Source organism: Salarias fasciatus, chromosome 18, assembly GCF_902148845.1.
Source record: "Salarias fasciatus chromosome 18, fSalaFa1.1, whole genome shotgun sequence".
Classification (NCBI taxonomy): domain Eukaryota; kingdom Metazoa; phylum Chordata; class Actinopteri; order Blenniiformes; family Blenniidae; genus Salarias; species Salarias fasciatus.
Window position 1 is genome coordinate 2,283,030 of NC_043762.1, and position 17,595 is coordinate 2,300,624.

At 43.6% G+C, this 17,595-nt stretch overlaps 1 protein-coding gene across 2 annotated transcripts; it reads right to left on the reverse strand.

The window, feature by feature from the left end:
• Positions 1-7,117: 7,117 nt before the first annotated feature.
• dnajb6a (DnaJ heat shock protein family (Hsp40) member B6a) lies at positions 7,118-15,001 on the reverse strand. 2 transcript variants are annotated; one of them, XM_030114690.1, is made up of 8 exons: positions 14,949-15,001; positions 12,922-13,024; positions 11,302-11,411; positions 11,118-11,183; positions 9,600-9,710; positions 9,364-9,510; positions 9,050-9,281; positions 7,118-7,368 (listed from the first exon to the last, which is right to left on the reverse strand). In XM_030114690.1, the coding sequence occupies exons 2-8, from the start codon at positions 12,984-12,986 to the stop codon at positions 7,263-7,265; spliced, it is 837 nt and encodes a 278-aa protein (XP_029970550.1). In that variant the 5' UTR covers positions 12,987-13,024; positions 14,949-15,001; the 3' UTR covers positions 7,118-7,262. The 2 variants fall into 2 exon arrangements, with proteins under 2 accessions (XP_029970550.1, XP_029970549.1); XM_030114689.1 differs by having other exon boundaries at positions 14,828-14,994.
• Positions 15,002-17,595: the final 2,594 nt, after the last annotated feature.

Genomic DNA, 17,595 nt, shown 5'->3' on the forward strand with positions numbered 1-17,595 from the left:
ATTTATTAACATGTGTACTGAAGGGTTTTGTGGGTTTACTTCACTTTCTCATGAAAATTACAGCAACCCATCAACAGAAAATAGAAAAAAATCTGATCATATGAACTAATCCAATAATTAGAATAATTGTGCTAAAACCATACAGAAATAAAACGCTCAATTATTTTCATCTACTTGTAATAAATCCAAAAATATATGAAAGTTTCTAATTTTGAATTAAAATGTGGAAAAATATGAAATGTTTTCAGATACACCTGAGATATTGTCTAATTTTACGTTTTTTTTATTTCTTGTTACAATGTAAATTTGTTGTAACAGTAATTTAATGCTAAAACAAATATAAGCATGTATTCATGTATATTTACAGATAGGATAATTTAGTTTCCCACCAAATAACACAGGCAAAGGTGAAAATCTGCTTTGTGAGGAAGGTGTAATATTGCCCAAGAGGCTCATTTATACCCCAAAACAAGACTTTTTGTTAAGTGAAGATGATCTTCTGGGAGGAAGAAGAAAAAAAAGAAATAATGAAAGATCATTGTGCATGGATGGCTTATGTAATGAATCCCAACTTTAATCCATCCTGAGGGAGAGCAGAGTGTCAACTGCGTTTTGTCTTGCCAGCAGCTTGTTCCTCCTGTTGGGCCATGAAGGCTTATGCTGCCATTAGAAGTCCTCTGACTGCAGGACGTTTATCTGATTGTGTAATGGAGTTCCACAAATCCCAGTAGTGGCATTAGGACTCGTCTCCCCTGGCTCAAGTCTGCCTTGGTTAATTATAGACTGTCTATCTTCTCCTGGGACACTCATAGGACACACGGCTGCGTCAGGGACCCTGCTGTACGTCAACACACAACCCCCCACTGCCCACCCCCACACCTCTGAAAATACACATTTCACTCATTTCAGACACTTTCAGAAACACATCTTGCATCGATCAACCCCAATCTTTCCTTCATACCTGCCAGACTCACACGATCTACTCTTTTATTCTATTAAATCGGGATGAAGCAGGAGTTAGAGTCCAAAGTGAGAGATTTCAGCAACTCCCTTGACCAATCGCACTTAAGCACTCATGGTTTCTTTCTTATGTCTGAATTCTTGCTTGTGTTGTGCGTCGCTTTAGACAAAAGCGTCTGCTAAATGAAATTGTAGAATTGTAGAATTTCAGACACGAGATTAAAGAGACTCGAGTTAAACTCGTGATGGTCGCCTGAATCAAACTTTAAAACCAAGGCAGAAAGTGAAGTGGAGATCACACTGTCCCGTTGTGATGCTCTAATCCCAGGACCGGTCTGTAATGTGACTGGAGGAATGGATGTGATCCTACCTCTGTGGAAACTGCAGACGTTTCGGAAAAGCCGAACTTTGTTGCCTCCCTGGAGGTCCCACCATAGCCCCGTGGCCGGTAATCCCCGCTGCTGTCGCCTCCTAGCCGGCCGACGATCGGCGGAGCCTGCCGGGAACGTGCGAACCTCGGGACAGCCGCATTTTTTCAGGCGGAATGAAGAGCTGTCAGAGCCGGAGGAGAGGCGCGCTGCCCGGCGTGTGCATGAGGAAAACCCGCTACAAGGTCCCACACAGGAGGGCAGGGCTGGACCGGGATCCACCGGCTCTGGGGAAGGCAGAATGAAGGGATGAGCGAGAGAGAGAGAGAGAGAGAGAGAGAGACGAGAGAGAGAGAGAGGAGAGAGAGAGAGAGAGAGAGAGAGAGAGAGAGAGAGAGAGAGAGAGACGGAGACACGGAGATAATTGGATTGATGCGTTCAGCACCAAGGACAGCTCCAGATCAACAGCTTGTTTCCACATGAACTCCTGCTCGCCTCACTGACCCTCACTTCACTGCAGCGCTGTCGCTCCGTGAGGAGCTGAAACTTCACACACAAGACTCCAGACCCCACAAACTGCCCCACGCTGACTTTACCTGCCCTTCACAAGTCCTCCTGTGGTCTTTATTAAGGCAAGTTTACGTCTGGAGCACCGTTCATGCGCAAGGAGACTCAAGTACTTCACAAAGACAAAGAAACTCCTAAAACAAAAAATCAGCAAACCAGAGTGTTTAAAAGAAAAAAGACAATGTAATTAAAACAAGAGAATTATTACATTCAAAATTAGGATCTTAAAAATCATTTGGAATACAGGCTTCACTGATTGGGAGGCAGGAAAAAATATTTATAAAGAAATTATGTTTATGAAACATTCTTCAATCTTTTTACAGTTCAACTAGAAACACAACAGACACAAAACACAACAAGTTGTTGAGTTTATAAAGCAAATTAGTGCAGTAAATTGGAGCCCATTATTACAATCACTTTAACACTGGAAACAAAAATCCAAAGAACACAATTACAAGTTGTAACTAATAATCACAAAACAAATATAAACAATAAATCACGCCCTTGTAAAATGTATTCCACATAAAGTTTTGAAGAATGAAAATTATTAAAGTTATTCTAATTGTACATTTCACATCCCAGCCATGAAATATCATATTTAAAACCATTGTACTAAATTTAAAAACATGCAGTTTTAGAGTAAATTGTACTTGTCGATAATAACATAATAATAATAATGCATTGGTTTTAAATAGCGCTTTACTGGACACTCAAAGACACTTTACATTGCATTCTTCATTCTCTCCATACTGGGTGGTGGTAAGCTGCTGCTGTAGCCACAGCTGCCCTGGGGCAGACTGACGGAGCGAGGCTGCCAGTCTGCACCGTCTTAGGCAAGGTGGGTGAAGTGTCTTGCCCAAGGACACGTCAGTTTTACGACTGCGGGAGTGGGGATCAAACCGCCAACCTTCCAGTTATGAGACTCTGGTCTACCATGAGGCTCTACCCTCTGAGCTACTTTCACCCCCAGTATAAAGTAAATGTTGTGTTTGAGTCATGAGATGAAGAGTCAGAGTGCAGGATGCTGCCACTGTTCATGGTAAAGCCAAAAAGCCGAAAGAATCAAAAGCCAGAGTCACAGGTGAAAGACATCAGAAAACCACAGTCAAACATGGACTCTGACTCAAAAAAAAAAAAAAAAAAAAAAAAAGAAGAACATGAACTGTGACAGTGGATGTCTTTTTCTTCAGCTCCCTCAGCTCAAACTCATGGTTTCAGAATTATAAATGCATTTAAAAAGAATAGAATAAAGGAACTGTGAGGATAGTGTTTGCTCGGTGTGAGCGAGTCTGAGCTGGACAGTCTCACCTGTATTTAACAGAGGAATGTGGGTTGGTTGCAGCTTTGCGCTCCATCAGTAGGTGGCTCCTCTTCCTGTCCTGAGAGCTGCTAAACAATGATCAGGCAGTTTGAGTCACTGAACTCTACTGGAAGCACAGTGAGTGCAGAGGGAATTCAGTGAAAAGAGCAGAAACAAGAGCAGGTAAGAGCTGGGATGAACAGAACACACCAGCTGAAGCCTTCTGCACAGATGTTTGTGAAAACTGTTGGTTTACTTTTGAAGCAGTTGGTATTCTTCAGGCAATAATGGAGACAGTCCCGTCAGCATGTGACACACTGAACACTCGGATAATGAAAACAGGTCTGTGGCCAGCTTTCCTTCAATATTTGGACGATAAAATTATTTACTGCTAATGTGCAAATTGTGGAAAAACAAGTTAACTTCAGGTTTGTGGATGTGAGGTGTTGAGTGTGGAAGGTTCGTTCTTTCAGAGCCTCTGGTCACTGCAGATCTCCAAACACTGAATGAATAAGCATCGTGTAATGGGCATTTATTTTATTCTGAAATGTGTACATTGTTTTTATTCTGACAAGTTAAAATCCAAGCAAGCAGATTCAAAATAGTTCGACTTCATAACATCCTTTCAATGTTGAGGCGGTCTGGAATGAGATTTTTATTGATGACACATTTAATTGAGGCACATTTCAGTGCACGTCTGCCTCCATTCAGACTAAGTGGATGAATCATGACAGTGCAAAGCACAGCAACAATCACAGGAGAGTCTGCAGCTCAGAGTTACTGCACTCTGAATGTGGAGGAAAAACACACAACAGCAGATCACACTTCAAGGTAGCTGAGGAAACACTGCAATGGGCCAATTAGCTGCTTTTCCAACATTGGGAAGCAGCCAGCGGAGTGATGACAGAGTGAAAGGAGAGGAAGAGGACGGACATGCTGAAGCTTTTTGACCAGATTCCAGCTGAAGGTGATGCAGTTCAGTCAGATCCATGAATCTCCGGCGCGCCTCATAAAATGTGAAGTTGTGTTTGTTGAGAAGATTTTTTTTTTTTATTTCAATAAACCTTGAGCTTTATTGTGTCTCAACAGTTCTCATCGTGGTCGCTGGCGTCTTGAGAGTTTCACAGGAAGTCACAGGTGATTCACCATGGCCACTTGAAGATGGAAGCTTGAATTAGAGACCAAAGATCTGTCTGTCTTTACTTCCATTTCTACTTTCATTAAATCTGACTCCCCGTCAGACAGCAGAGTCTTTTGTCGCCTGGGTTCACAGATGGTGTGTCTGGTGTCCCGGGGACCGCAGACAGCCTCAGATAAAGTTCTGATGCTTTTAATTTGAAGGTGGCTTCTTGTTACTCCTCACTGTGTATGACCCGCAACCACTAGAAATACAAACTGAATTTTCTAATTCCTTATGACTGAAAACAGAAGGAATGTGTTTTATCTGCTCCCAATACTAGAATTAGAAAAATCTCACTTTGAATATCCAGAAAACCAGCTGCCAGGTAAAGATGACTGAATCTTTCTGAGTGAAACCACAACCAATCTCAGTTTTTTCTTATACAGACATTGTTCTTGCATTTTTTTTTTTTTTTGGCATTGGTTTTCTCCAGGTAATCCCCCATAGTTCAAAATCATATAATTAGTGATGAATGTATCCATAAGTGTGAATGTCTGCATCTGCGTCCACGTGAGCTCTCCCTTTACTCACAGTTTGAACTCTGAAATAAAAGTAATTACTGATAAATCAGCCGTGAGGACGCCATGTGAGTGGCTCCGTGAGTCCTGGACCAGAGTCCGGAGCAGCTCTCTGCAGTCCGGCAGGTCGGGTAGTGTGTCCTGCGGCGTCTCTGCAGACCTCAGCAAAATCCTGGCCAAACTCCTGATACCAATCAGCCATTAATATACATGACGCAGAACGGACAGGACGAGAATAGGATGAGATATAGGATCCCATGAATCATATATCACAGATCACAGATGGAGGATCCACCGACAGGACTGGATGGACTGAATCTTAGTCTGTAGTGGCCTTAACCACAACTCCTCCGACCGATCAGAAAACGGATGAAGCTGTGAAACTGATCAGGTCTAACAACTGATTTTGTGTTGAATTTCAGAATTAATTCCATTGAGGAACTGATTAGGATTATAATTGATCAGGTCTTAAAATGGATTAATTTGTAGAACTCAGTGGCAGACAGATTAATTCCTAACTGGGTGGATCAAATTATAGTATTGATCAGATCTTCCGACTTTTCGTGGAAGTTGTAGAAGTGATGATGGAATTCATTAGTTTAACTCAGCTTTAAAGGAAATGTACATATTACAAAATTTCTGAGTTTTTGAGTTTGAGATTTTAACGAGCCGTCAATCATGATCAGCAAACTTACAACAAATAAATGCTTTAGATATCTCACTTTGTATTGGTTTCATCTTTTACATGGAACTGCCTGAATAAAGCAACTTTTACATGGTATTCTAATTTTCCGAGTAGTATTTGCAGGTTTCACTGTGACAGATCTTTGGGAAAATCTGCCGGTGATGAGCTTCTGTAGGATAAATAGCTTTGAAAGGCCTGCTGATCGGGAGTGTAGCTCGGCTCTTCGGGGGTTTGAAATCAGCTCTCGGCTTCACGACTGCCTGAATTATTCAGCTCAACACCACGGAGCAGGTTACACAGGAGGCGACAGCTGCTGCAGGTCCGTATCCGAGCGGATATAATCACTTTCAGGAACACCTGACGGCAGGCGGGTTAGACTCACTGATACGGTCGCCATGGTAACTGATCCACTGCTTAAGTCGGTTTTAATGCTCAGGCGGGGGCGTCGGCCTTCTTCCTGGAGGCTCTCGTGGTTCATGGGACATTTACCTGGTAGCTGTTGGCCTTGGTGTGAGAGTTTTGAATGTTGCTTTAGCGTCTCGCCAAAATGAAATATATGATTTGTACTCATTCATGTGAAATTAAAAAAAAATGAAGTTATTAAATCAGTAAAAAAAAAAAAAAAAAAAAAAATCTGGATTGTGAGCGATACCTGGCGGTCATCTGCTCAGCAAAGGCAAAGTGTTCACTCAGGATGAGCTCCGAGGCCCGTCCTGGTGAGTCTCCTGAAGCGAAACCATGTCTGCAGTTTGTTTAACCGTTTAAAAGCATTTTGTCCTTTTGACGGCCCACTCCAGGAAACAGACGGTGTCCCCAGTGCAGAAAACCACCTTTACTCAGAAAGGAGACGTCAATATTTCAGTATCCTGAAAACAGGACAAAACTCAAGATTTATTGGTTTACAAAGTACACAAAACTCCTTCTCTATTCATATATCATTTATACAATGCCTTCCATCCTGTGTGCATTATAATGCAGCTTTAACATTAAGACTCATCAACAGATGTACATGCGTATTTAAATAAACAAAAAAGACAGAAGTATTAGAACATATAAAATTGCATAACTCATTCTACCAGCATTGTTTTATTTAAAGATTAAAAAAAAGTCACTAGGAAGATGTTAAACACAATAAACAGGGCGACAGAGATCACTTCAGTGATCCCGGCCCACTGTCTTTTTTTTAAAAATTTGGATGAAAAAGCCAAAAAAAAAAAAAAAAAAAAAAAAAGACCATGTTTATTGGAGTGAGGGCAGCGTGCGCTGCCTGCACACGGCGGAGTGCATACAGGAAGGTAGTGAGAGAGGTCTGGTCATCTCAGAACATCAGAACAACACTGTGGTCCCAAACACTGAAAGGAAAACACCACCCTGAGCCCAGACAGAACGACAGCTCCAGCTCAGAAACACACCGACAGAATGCATAGAGGAGTCCGCATCCGGCTGCTCCGGTGGAGCCTCCAGTCACAATGCGAGTCAGCGGGGGGGGGGGGGGGGGGGGGGGGGGGGGGGGGGGGGGGGCAAGGGAATGAACACAACTCAGGTATGTACATCAGACGGAGAACGGAGCTCTGCTGCCTCGACTTTTTGTTGCTTTTTTTTTTCCCCATTCCTTCTGAAGGAGCTCGTTTGTCGGGGTGCTTGTGCTGAGGTAACACTTCTCCAGCAGAGCTTCACACACTCTTCACTTGTGCTCCAGCCGCAGCAGCTGCTCTTTGCCGTTGATGGTTAATGAGCGCAGCCGGCCGTCCTCCTCCACCTCCACCCGCTCCTGACCGTTCTCCACGATCCTGCCGGGAGAAACAAACACCGATCAGTCCTTCACACACCGGAGAGGCGGACATGAGAACCAACATTTATTGGTGTTAATCTGACATCTGGAGCTCGTTTCCTCAGTGGTCTGACAGATTTAACAGGCACTTTTCACCAACGGAGAGGAAGTGACAGAAAGCCTTCGCCAGCAGGATGCTGAAGGACAATGGTGAGTTAGCTGCACCGAATCTACAGATTATTACAAACACAAGTCAAAAAGGGCCAAAGACAAAGACTATGCACCCACAGTGGGCGAGCCTTACACGGCCAGTGCTTGTACCGAGGACAATGGAAAGCCTTGAATCCTGAAAGCAGATGAGCAGAGAGGAAAGACGGGGCTGTCCCCCCCGGAGCTGTGTGTCTCTGACAGGAGGGACGGTGTCTGTTAGGGTTTGAGGACGAACACTCGGCGGTTTACTCCAGGCGACCCGTTTCAGCTCCATTGGTTGTCGCTGCCCAGATCACACTGATCACTGTAATTCAACTCATCCTCTGCCGAACAATGGAGGACTGTGCTCGAAGGAGCTTTCCATGCAGGTGAAACAAGCCGGCCTTCGACTCCAACAACAGAAACCTCGCTTCAATATTATGAGAGGAAAAACCTGCAGCTGACCTGAGAAAGAAAGAAAGAAACGCAAGAGAATCGTGATCGCAGAACGTTTCCACGGTGAAGAGAAACTCCTTCACAACAGAGCAACACTCCCCAAGAGGTCAGTGTGTCAATGTCCCCGTCGGCCACAAGGAGACGACTGCTTGACGGTAAATACAGCGCAAAGTGCCAACCAAAGAGAGGCTAATGAAAAAAAATAAAAATAAAATCTTAAAAAAGCCAGCAGGGAGAACACTGGTTGAACTAAGATCAACATCGACCAGAATGACGGCAAGGAAATGGTCTGGAGCAGACGTGGAGCAGCTCACAACCCAAACAATTCCACATCATGTGTCCAACATGGCGGAGGCCACGGTGTGACTGTCCACTGACGACCTGACACAGGACAGGAGTTCAGACACCGTCTGCTCAAATCCTCAAATCCAGCCAAGAGCAGGAAAGGCGACGAGGCCGACGACCCAAAACATAGAGCCGAGGCAGCGCGGGAGTTTCTCCAGAAGTACAACATTCTTCAACAATCTCAACCCAACTGAACAAAAGACAAGAGTTAAAGACTAAACTGTGGTCAGAAAGGCTGAAAGACAATCAGCTGCAGAGAAAACCTGGCAGAGATTCAAAAAGGAGGAAACGCCAAAGGGTTTCCAACCGAGGACCAGAGATGAACTCTTTATTCTCAGTTATTTAACGAGTCCACTTACCTTTGAGCTCCTGAAACGAAGGGACTGTGATTAAAAGAAAAGCTTTTGCTGCAGACAACTTCATGGAATGTTTTCCTTCAACCCACTGAACTAAAGCTGGAAGTCTGCAGCAAAAGCTCACTGTGGTCATGAATTAAACCAACACAAGAAAAAGGAAAAAAAAGTGTTAAACAGCTTTCAGTTTTTTATAGCATGATGTTTTACTTTTGTGTCTTACCATTTTGGAATGTTTTTAACCACTTATGTTTCATTCATTTTATTTGTACAATTCCCCGGGGAGTTTTGAAATGGACTTTAAAAAAAAAGCATCAAAAAAGGAACTTAATATTTAGACTTTCTTTTTTAAAGTACCTTTTAGTGGTGATCTTCCTGCCGTTGATGATCTTGGTGGACGTGGACACAGAGCGGAAGTTGCCCATGCTCCCTCCTCCTCCGCCGCCGCCGCCGCCGCCTCCTCCAAACGAGGTTGAAGAGAAGGAGGTGAAGCCCGCCCCTCCCAGACTGCCCATGGTCGCCATGTGGCCCATGTGGCCCATGGGGCTCATGTGGCCCATGGGGCTCATGGTGCCGAACGAGCCGAAGCCTGAGACGGACAGCGCCGAGAGTCAGGCCGACAGAGTTGAGGCTGAAGTGAGTCTGACACTGGCGGCATCGGCAGCTCTTACCTGGATCAAAAGGTGGGAATCCAGCGCCGAAGGGAGGAAAACCAACAAACCCCCCATAAAACGAGCTCCCCGTTCGACTGCGCCCGGCCCGGCTCTGGTGCCGCCGCCCACTGCCGAAGAACGGATCCTCGCTGAAGGGATCGGGACCTGCGGGGAGACGGAGGTCACCGGAGGAACCGGACGGAGGAGCCACCGGGGTGTCGCTGCTGCAGCAGCTGCTTCACTCCTCATCTCACCAAACAAGTCGGCAAACGGGTCTCTGCCGCCGAAGAATTCCCTGAAGACGTCTTCTGGGTTACGGAATGTGAACTGCTCGTGGAAATGATCGCCGTTGTGAAAACGTCCCCCTGAAACAAGAGACGGGAAACAAAACCGTGCAAAATCACAAACAGCGTCCAGCTTCACACACATATTTACACAAAATGGTTTGTGAAATACTGCATTGTGAAACAGTCTGAGGTCTTCTTAACAAATCCTACAAAAGCCATTAAAAACTTCTAACAGATCGGTTTGATGAAATGTTGGGAACTGACATGTTGAAACTGTCAAGAATTCAGTTTTTCTTGGAAACAAGAACCAAAAAGACATAATTGGTTATTTCTTTGTGTATAATGCAGCTCAAGTTTTTGAAACTGAAAAAGGATTTTCCACAAGTGTTTCGTTGTAGTATTTGAAGAATTCAAAGGGTTTTAAAAGAACACTGTGAAATTCTTCATATCCCCAAAATTAAATACAATACAAATGTCATCGCAGAAAAATGAAATCGAAGACATAGACACAGGTATTAAAGCGATACTTCAACATTTTGGCAAATTGGCCCATTTAGCGCAATTCATTAGTCATTTCGAACAGTATACTTACTTTTTTTTGTGAGGGCGAGCTGTTGTTTATTCAGAGATGAGTCGGGGAAGGTTTTCGGGACGGACACAATGGAAGTGGACGGTATTTTTGTTCCCCCTCGTCAAACTCATCAAATACACAATCCAACAACCCCAAAACACTTTGGTGGGCAAATTATAATCCGAACATTCACTATGCTGTGGAACACCAACAAATAATATTGTAGCGTTACGACACTAGAGCAAATACTGGGAACTACTTTTTCTTTTGAAATCACTACGCCCAGACAAGTAGTTCCGTCTTGGCAATCTTCGCATAAACAACTCAATCTGGTAATTTTGCATTAATATTTCACAGCGTAGTGAATGTACGGATTATAATTTGCCCACCAAAGTGTGTTGGGGTTGTTGGATTGTGTATTTGATGAGTTTGACAAGGGGGAACCAAAATACCGTCCACTTCCATTGTGTCCGTCCCGAAAACCTTCCCCGACTCATCTCTGAATAAACAACAGCTCGACCTCACAAAAAAAAGTAAGTATACTGTTCGAAATGACTAATGAATTGCGCTAAATGGGCCAATTTGCCAAAATGTTGAAGTATCGCTTTAACAGGTTATTCTGCTGCTATATGACGCCAGGTCAATCCTGCCCATTAAAAAACGGCTTCTCTCTTTGATATTTTGGAGATTTGTGATAAAACCACTTTATGAAACATGGCGATGAAGCAGTCATTTAGCAGGAAACACAATAGATCGTCAGGTGTGTGTCGTGACTTTACAACGGAGAAATAGTTTTGATATTTTGGGACAAAAACACTGAAGCTTTCAAAGGCCATAAAATAAGACAATGGGTCATTTTGTTACATTTTCTTTCTACATATTTCTGACTATGACAAACGTAAACCAGCACCAACCTCGTCCTCCATTATTCCCCGTCAGACCCTCTTTGCCGTAACGGTCATAGATGCTCCTCTTGTTGGCTGAGGGGGAAAGTGGAAAGTGGTGAAGCAGACTGACAGCAGGATGTGTGTCTAACTGGGCTGAAAGAAACCGTGCTCGTTATTAGGCCCGCTGCCGCCTGACAGGCGGGATACCGACCGTCTGACAGGACTTCGTACGCCTCCGACAGCTCCTTGAACTTCTTCTCAGCCTCCTCTTTGTTCTCGGGGTTTTTGTCAGGATGCCACCTCAGGGCCAGCTTTCTGTACCTGCACAGGGACACGAGGAGCACGGCCGCAGTGAGGACCGGACACCAGAACAGCTCAGCTCCGACTCTTCCATTTGCTTTCCAAATGCTGTATTAGTCTCATATAAAGTCGTGTTTTCAGCATGTGGTGTGTGAGAGCCACTTGGCATTAAACGAGGGACGCATCAATCACACTTCTTGACCCGATAGTGATCAGATTTTTCAGATTTGAGCATCAGTTGATTCAGATACTTTCCCAATGCCATACTGACATTACTGTTGCTATAGCGATATTTTATTGTGAAAAAAGCTTCACTTCCATCAGCATTTCTTTTGCTCGCTTAACTCGGACAGTTTTTTTCTCTATAAATGGTTGAGCCCTCATGGGGGTCTTTCCATACACCGTCCTGTTGTCCTGCGGCAGAATTATATTACTTAAAACCAAACTGGCTCCGTCTGGCTCACCTGACCACAGAGGGTCCTCATGTGACGCAGATCTGGATCACCAAGGCAGGACTGCTGACACCTTAGCTACTGGAATGCTAATGCAGGGTTCTTGCACCATCTTAAAAGTCAAATTTAACACTCTTTAACAAACACAGTATTTCTATGGTATAAAATACTCTATTTTATTGTAAACGCAGTCAAAGTTCCCAGCTGCATTTTCTCTCTCTTTTTCCCCCACTGTGAAGCAGAACACAGACAACATAACAGACATGAGTTGTGTTATGCTAAACAACACACTGCATGGCATTTAGGAATCATACGCAATAATAAAATAAAATTTGAAGCAGTCTCTGTCACAGTAAGCCCCGGTCAGAGCAGCACAGCAGGTTCTTCACCGACACACAGGTTTTAAAACCGGTAATGAGGCAGTTGAGGACGAGATGGACACAAGTCAATGTTGCATTGTATTAAAAAACTCACTCAAGTAGTAACTAATCATTTAGTGTTTGTCAGCCGCTTGTAAAGTTTTGTGCTCGTGCACTACATCCACTCACATCCTGTGTGTCTCCTGAGGGCAAACCCAACTACCCAAAAACAAAAAAAAAACCTAGAGACACTCCTGTGTCAACATGAACGCTCACTGATCACTGAGCAGAAGCAGAAATCATGGAATCATGTGACGGCGGTTTGGTTCTTGGCTCTGTCACGGTGATTACACAGACGTGAACCAGTAACATTCCTCGTAACGACCAGGGAGCCTCCAGCGCGCTACTGTCCGCTACGGTTTTCAGCATGAAGGAGCAGATTATTTCGTGTGTCTGATGTTCCTGGGCTTTATGACCCTTCTCTTCTCACGGTGACTACAGAGATGTAAACCACAAAGCAGCAGCATGAAGCCGGGCTGTCGGCGGACTGTCAGCGAGTCTCCCAGCTGACAGCTGTGCCCCCCCACCCCAAAAAAAAAAATCTAATAGATCGGCTACATTTGGCGAAACCTGATCGATCAAAAATCACTTACATTGGCCACGATAGGATCGGAACCCCCGGTGTAACAATGGTTTCAGAGTAATCCAAGAACAACTCACGCTTTCTTGATGTCGTCTGCAGAGGCCTCCCTCCGGACTCCTAACACCTGGTAGTAGTCCACCATGCTGAGGGGATGGGTGGAGAAACGTCAGCCTGCTGCACCTGCAAGAGGAAAGAGACCAGTGATCATCGCCGTGGCTGCAAACATTTACAAGATGTTGGTGAATCGTAGTGTGAGGATGCTCCTCTGTCCACCAACAGCCTGCAACATTTATTTTCATGTTCACTGTATTGTTAATACTGAATGAAAGCAACCTTGAAAAGCTTTGAAGTGTCTGCCTGACCTGAGGGAAAGTACAGCCATATGCTTCGCAGAAAATACACTCATTTAGAGGATGTTAAGGTCTCTGGCTTGACTTTATTTTCAGTTTTGTGGTTCTAAATTTTTTTTTAAGAATTAATTTCTGTCACAACAGTTCATTTGTACGTTTAAAAACAAAAGAAAGTGGAGTGAGATCAACAGTTGGTGATTATGGTGTTACTATTGAGGAAACTTTCAACAGTTTCAAATGGTTCAAATTAGAAGGAAAAATGGATCAAAAGTTAGAACCACAAAAAAAAACTTGTTGATAAATGATAAAGAACTTCATCGTCTCCACAGAAAACACAGAACGAAACCAACCTTACTGATGCATGTTGCTTCCTCATGACTGGAAACTGGTTAGAGTTTTGATGACTAATGAAAATTATTTGTCAACTCGTCTATATTTAAGGATCAAAATGTAAAATTGAGCCTCGCATGGCATTAACACAGTGAACCATACAGCAATGTTTGTGGCACTACGATACATCATGCAAGACATTTATTCAAAGCTTTGAAGTGAAGGAAACGCTGCCTGCTGCTGCATCAGCCTCACCATGGAAATACAGACATTAACCTCTTTATGCAAAACTAACACAAAAGCCATGAACATACATCACCTGAATAGTTATTAGACAGGGTTTTGGTTCATTACTTGACCTTAAACTCAAATCGGACCAGTTTTACTTTTGGGCTGATGCCGATATGCTAAAAAGGGACCGATAGAGGTCGATACGGATATCAATGCCAATATACTGTACATCCCTTGCTATGAGTTATATGGAACTATATCTGTGTAATATCAATACTGTCATTGATAATGTACAAAACACAGCCAAAGAAACAGTATTGTTGATCCTCCTTTCCAGAGTAATCGGAAAGAGACTGTAGAATAAATCTGTACGATGGAAAAGATGAAACATCATCTGAGGCAATCTGAATAGAAATGGACTCCATTTGGAACCAAATAAAGCGACGAAAGGCTTTGAAAAGGCTTAAAACACTTGGTTCACAAATCTAAGTTTGAATGGACAATATGAATGAACTCCCACACTGATTTTAGCAGTTTTATGTTGTTTTTCTATTTTCTATCCTGCTTTGTTGCAGTTGTTGGTGTGTGTGTGTTTTTTTTTTATTATCTGAAAACGTTAAGAAAAATCAGTTGAAGAAACAACAACAGCTCAGCAGCCCTAGACGGGCTGCAGCAGGATGATCATCGGTGTTAAAATTGATCGTGATTTGCAGCATGTTGACGTTAAGCAGGCTGTTGTGTTTCCTCTGATCTGATCTAACCCTAACCTCTGATCTGATCTGGACTGCAGTATCACAAGGTTCACGCCAATGAGGAAAATCCTGCAGCGAGAGCAGCTCTACACCAGGATGCAGCTTCCTCGTCCCTCACTGGGCGCTTCGAACTGCTCCATCCCAGGAAAATCAAATAAACCTGTGAGGATTGTACCCCCTTTCAGATCCAGCTCGTCTTCCAGAGCAGAATTGATGCGTCAGTCGGTATTTTAGCGGATCACCGACAGAGACCAGCTTAAACTGACGGTCTGTTAGCTTAGCTTCGCCATATTATTCCCGTCCAGTCAAAGCAGGCTTACCGTCCTGCTGTCCAGCTGTCTGCGGCCTCGGCTCGCGCGGGGTCTGTTCTGCGGACTGGATCACACGCACTAAAAGCGTCTGTTCATGTTGAAATATGAACGGTTTGCCAGGTTCACCGACCGTCCGTTTCTGTTCCTGTTTCTGTCGCCGCTCCAGGCTCTGTTTCTTCTTCGTCTTCTTCTTCTTCACACGGGCCGGCCACTCACAGACGCGTTCTCGCCGCACGGCGCCCTCTATGGCAGAGCCGTGTAACAACACGAGGACTCTTCACCAGGGATACGGAAACTGACAAAAGCATCTGAGTGAGGATTCACTCAAAACAGTGCAAGGGTTTTCCAATTTGTGACTTTAAATTATTGAAAAAAATTAGAAAAGAATCAAAGCAAGTCTAAGAAAGGTATAAAAATATGATATTTCTGCAACTACACAGCTGAAAAGCAGGTCCGAATAAGTCATTATTTGCATGACTCACAAGGAGACTGTAACTTTTCCTCAGTCCTCTGTACGTTTTTTCATAAATATCAAAAGAATGCCACACTTAAAGAGCACTTATAGCCATACCTTTGACTGGGGGAAAATACTTGTGGGGATAATGACATTTGAATTTTATTTTATTTTATATTCAAATTTATTTTGATTCTATTCCCATTTTATTGATGACAAACTGAATCCAATAATAGATTAGTTCATCTCAGAAATATCATTCAAATCAAAACTGTCTCTATAGCAGAACAAAAACTCAGAATAATCCAATGGGGACTCTTAAATGTCCGATCTCTCAGCCTAGAATATCTCTGCCTAATGAAGCAACCGTCACTGTATAGTGATGATCATTTTCCTGGGGAAACTGGTGGAGGAGGAAGAGCCTCCATCTAAAAGTCTAATCTTACTAATCTGTAATCTAATTTCTGTCCAGACCTGAAATCATCCTCAAATCCTCTGAAAATCTCTCCATGAACCTTGTGCACTCTGACTGGAAAACCCAGAATTCAGTTCTATTTGTGGTATCATCCTCCAGCTCCATATTCTGAGGTTTTATCTGAATTCTCAGACTTTCTCTCCAAGTTATTACTGAGTTCAGATACAATGATCATGGTGGGTGACTTTATCATGACACTGAGAGAATTTAGACACAGAAGATGAATAAATCCACTCATTATTTCAATCACACCCTTATTCTTGTTCTCACTTGTGGTGTTGGTATTGATCAGTTAACAGTTTATCCCAGCTCTGTAAAACCTCAGATCCCTCTAACCTTGAGCAGCAGCAAACTTCTTTAATGACAAAACTATAAACACTAGAGATAAAATTGAAAGCACTCTCCCCAAAGTGTTCACAGACCAATCAACCACATCCTCAGACCTGTCAGTTGAATCTGAGTCACAACTACTTAGCTTCCAGCCGATTGAATTCTCGGAGTTATCCTCAATTGTGGCCTCACCTAAACCTACAACTTGTACATCAGATCCAATCCCAACAGGACTGGTTAAAGACATTTTCCCCCTGATCAGTACATCAACATTAGATCAGATCAACTTATCCTTAGAAACAGGCTATGTTCCACAGGCCTTTAAGGTTCTGTTATTAAACCTCTCCTCAAAAAGCCACCCTTGATCCAGGTGTTCTAACAAGTTACAGACCAGTATCCAACCTTCCCTTTATTTCTAAAATCCTAGAGAAAGCTGTTGAAGTCAGCTTTGAGACCATTTATATAACAACCTTTTTGAGTCTTTTCAGTCAGGTTCAGAGCTCATCACAGCACAGAGACAGCTCTGGTAAAAGTTACTAATGATCTTCTCACAGCCTCAGATAGAGGACTGGTCTCTGTTCTGGTCCTGTTCTGGTCCCTGTTCTGGTCCTGTTCTGGTCCTGTTCTGGTCCTGTTCTGGTCCTGTTCTGGTCCCTGTTCTGGTCTCTGTTCTGGCCCTGTTCTGGTCCCTGTTCTGGTCTCTGTTCTGGTCCTGTTCTGGTCCCTGTTCTGGTCCCTGTTCTGGTCTCTGTTCTGGTCCTGTTCTGGTCCTGTTCTGGTCCCTGTTCTGGTCCTGTTCTGGTCCTGTTCTGGTCCTGTTCTGGTCCCTGTTCTGGTCCCTGTTCTGGTCCTGTTCTGGTCCCTGTTCTGGTCCCTGTTCTGGTCCTGTTCTGGTCCTGTTCTGGTCTCTGTTCTGGTCCCTGTTCTGGTCCTGTTCTGGTCCCTGTTCTGGTCTCTGTTCTGGTCCCTGTTCTGGTCCCTGTTCTGGTCCCTGTTCTGGTCCTGTTCTGGTCCCTGTTCTGGTCTCTGTTCTGGTCCTGTTAGATCTCAGTGCTGCATTCCACACTGTTGATCCTGATATTCTACTGCAGAAACTAGAATATACTGTTGGGATTAAAGGTTCAGCATTAAACTGGCTTCCATCATATTTAACAGACAGGTTCCACTGTGTTAATGTTCACAATGACTCTTCAGCTCACACTGCAGTTAAATATGGAGTTCCACAGGGTTCTGTTTTAGAACCTATACTCTTCACATTATACATGCTTCCTGTAGGAACATCATCAGGAAACACTCCATTAAAGCGATACTTCCACATTTTGACAAATTGGCCCATTGAGCGCAACTCCTTAGTCATTTGGAACAGCATACTTACTTTTTTTGTGAGGCGAGCTGTTGTTTATCCAGAGGTGAGTCGGGGAAGGTTTTCGGGACGGACACAATGGAGGTGAACGGTATTTTTGTTCCCCCTCGTCAAACTCATCAAATACACAATCCAACAACCCCAAAACACTTTGG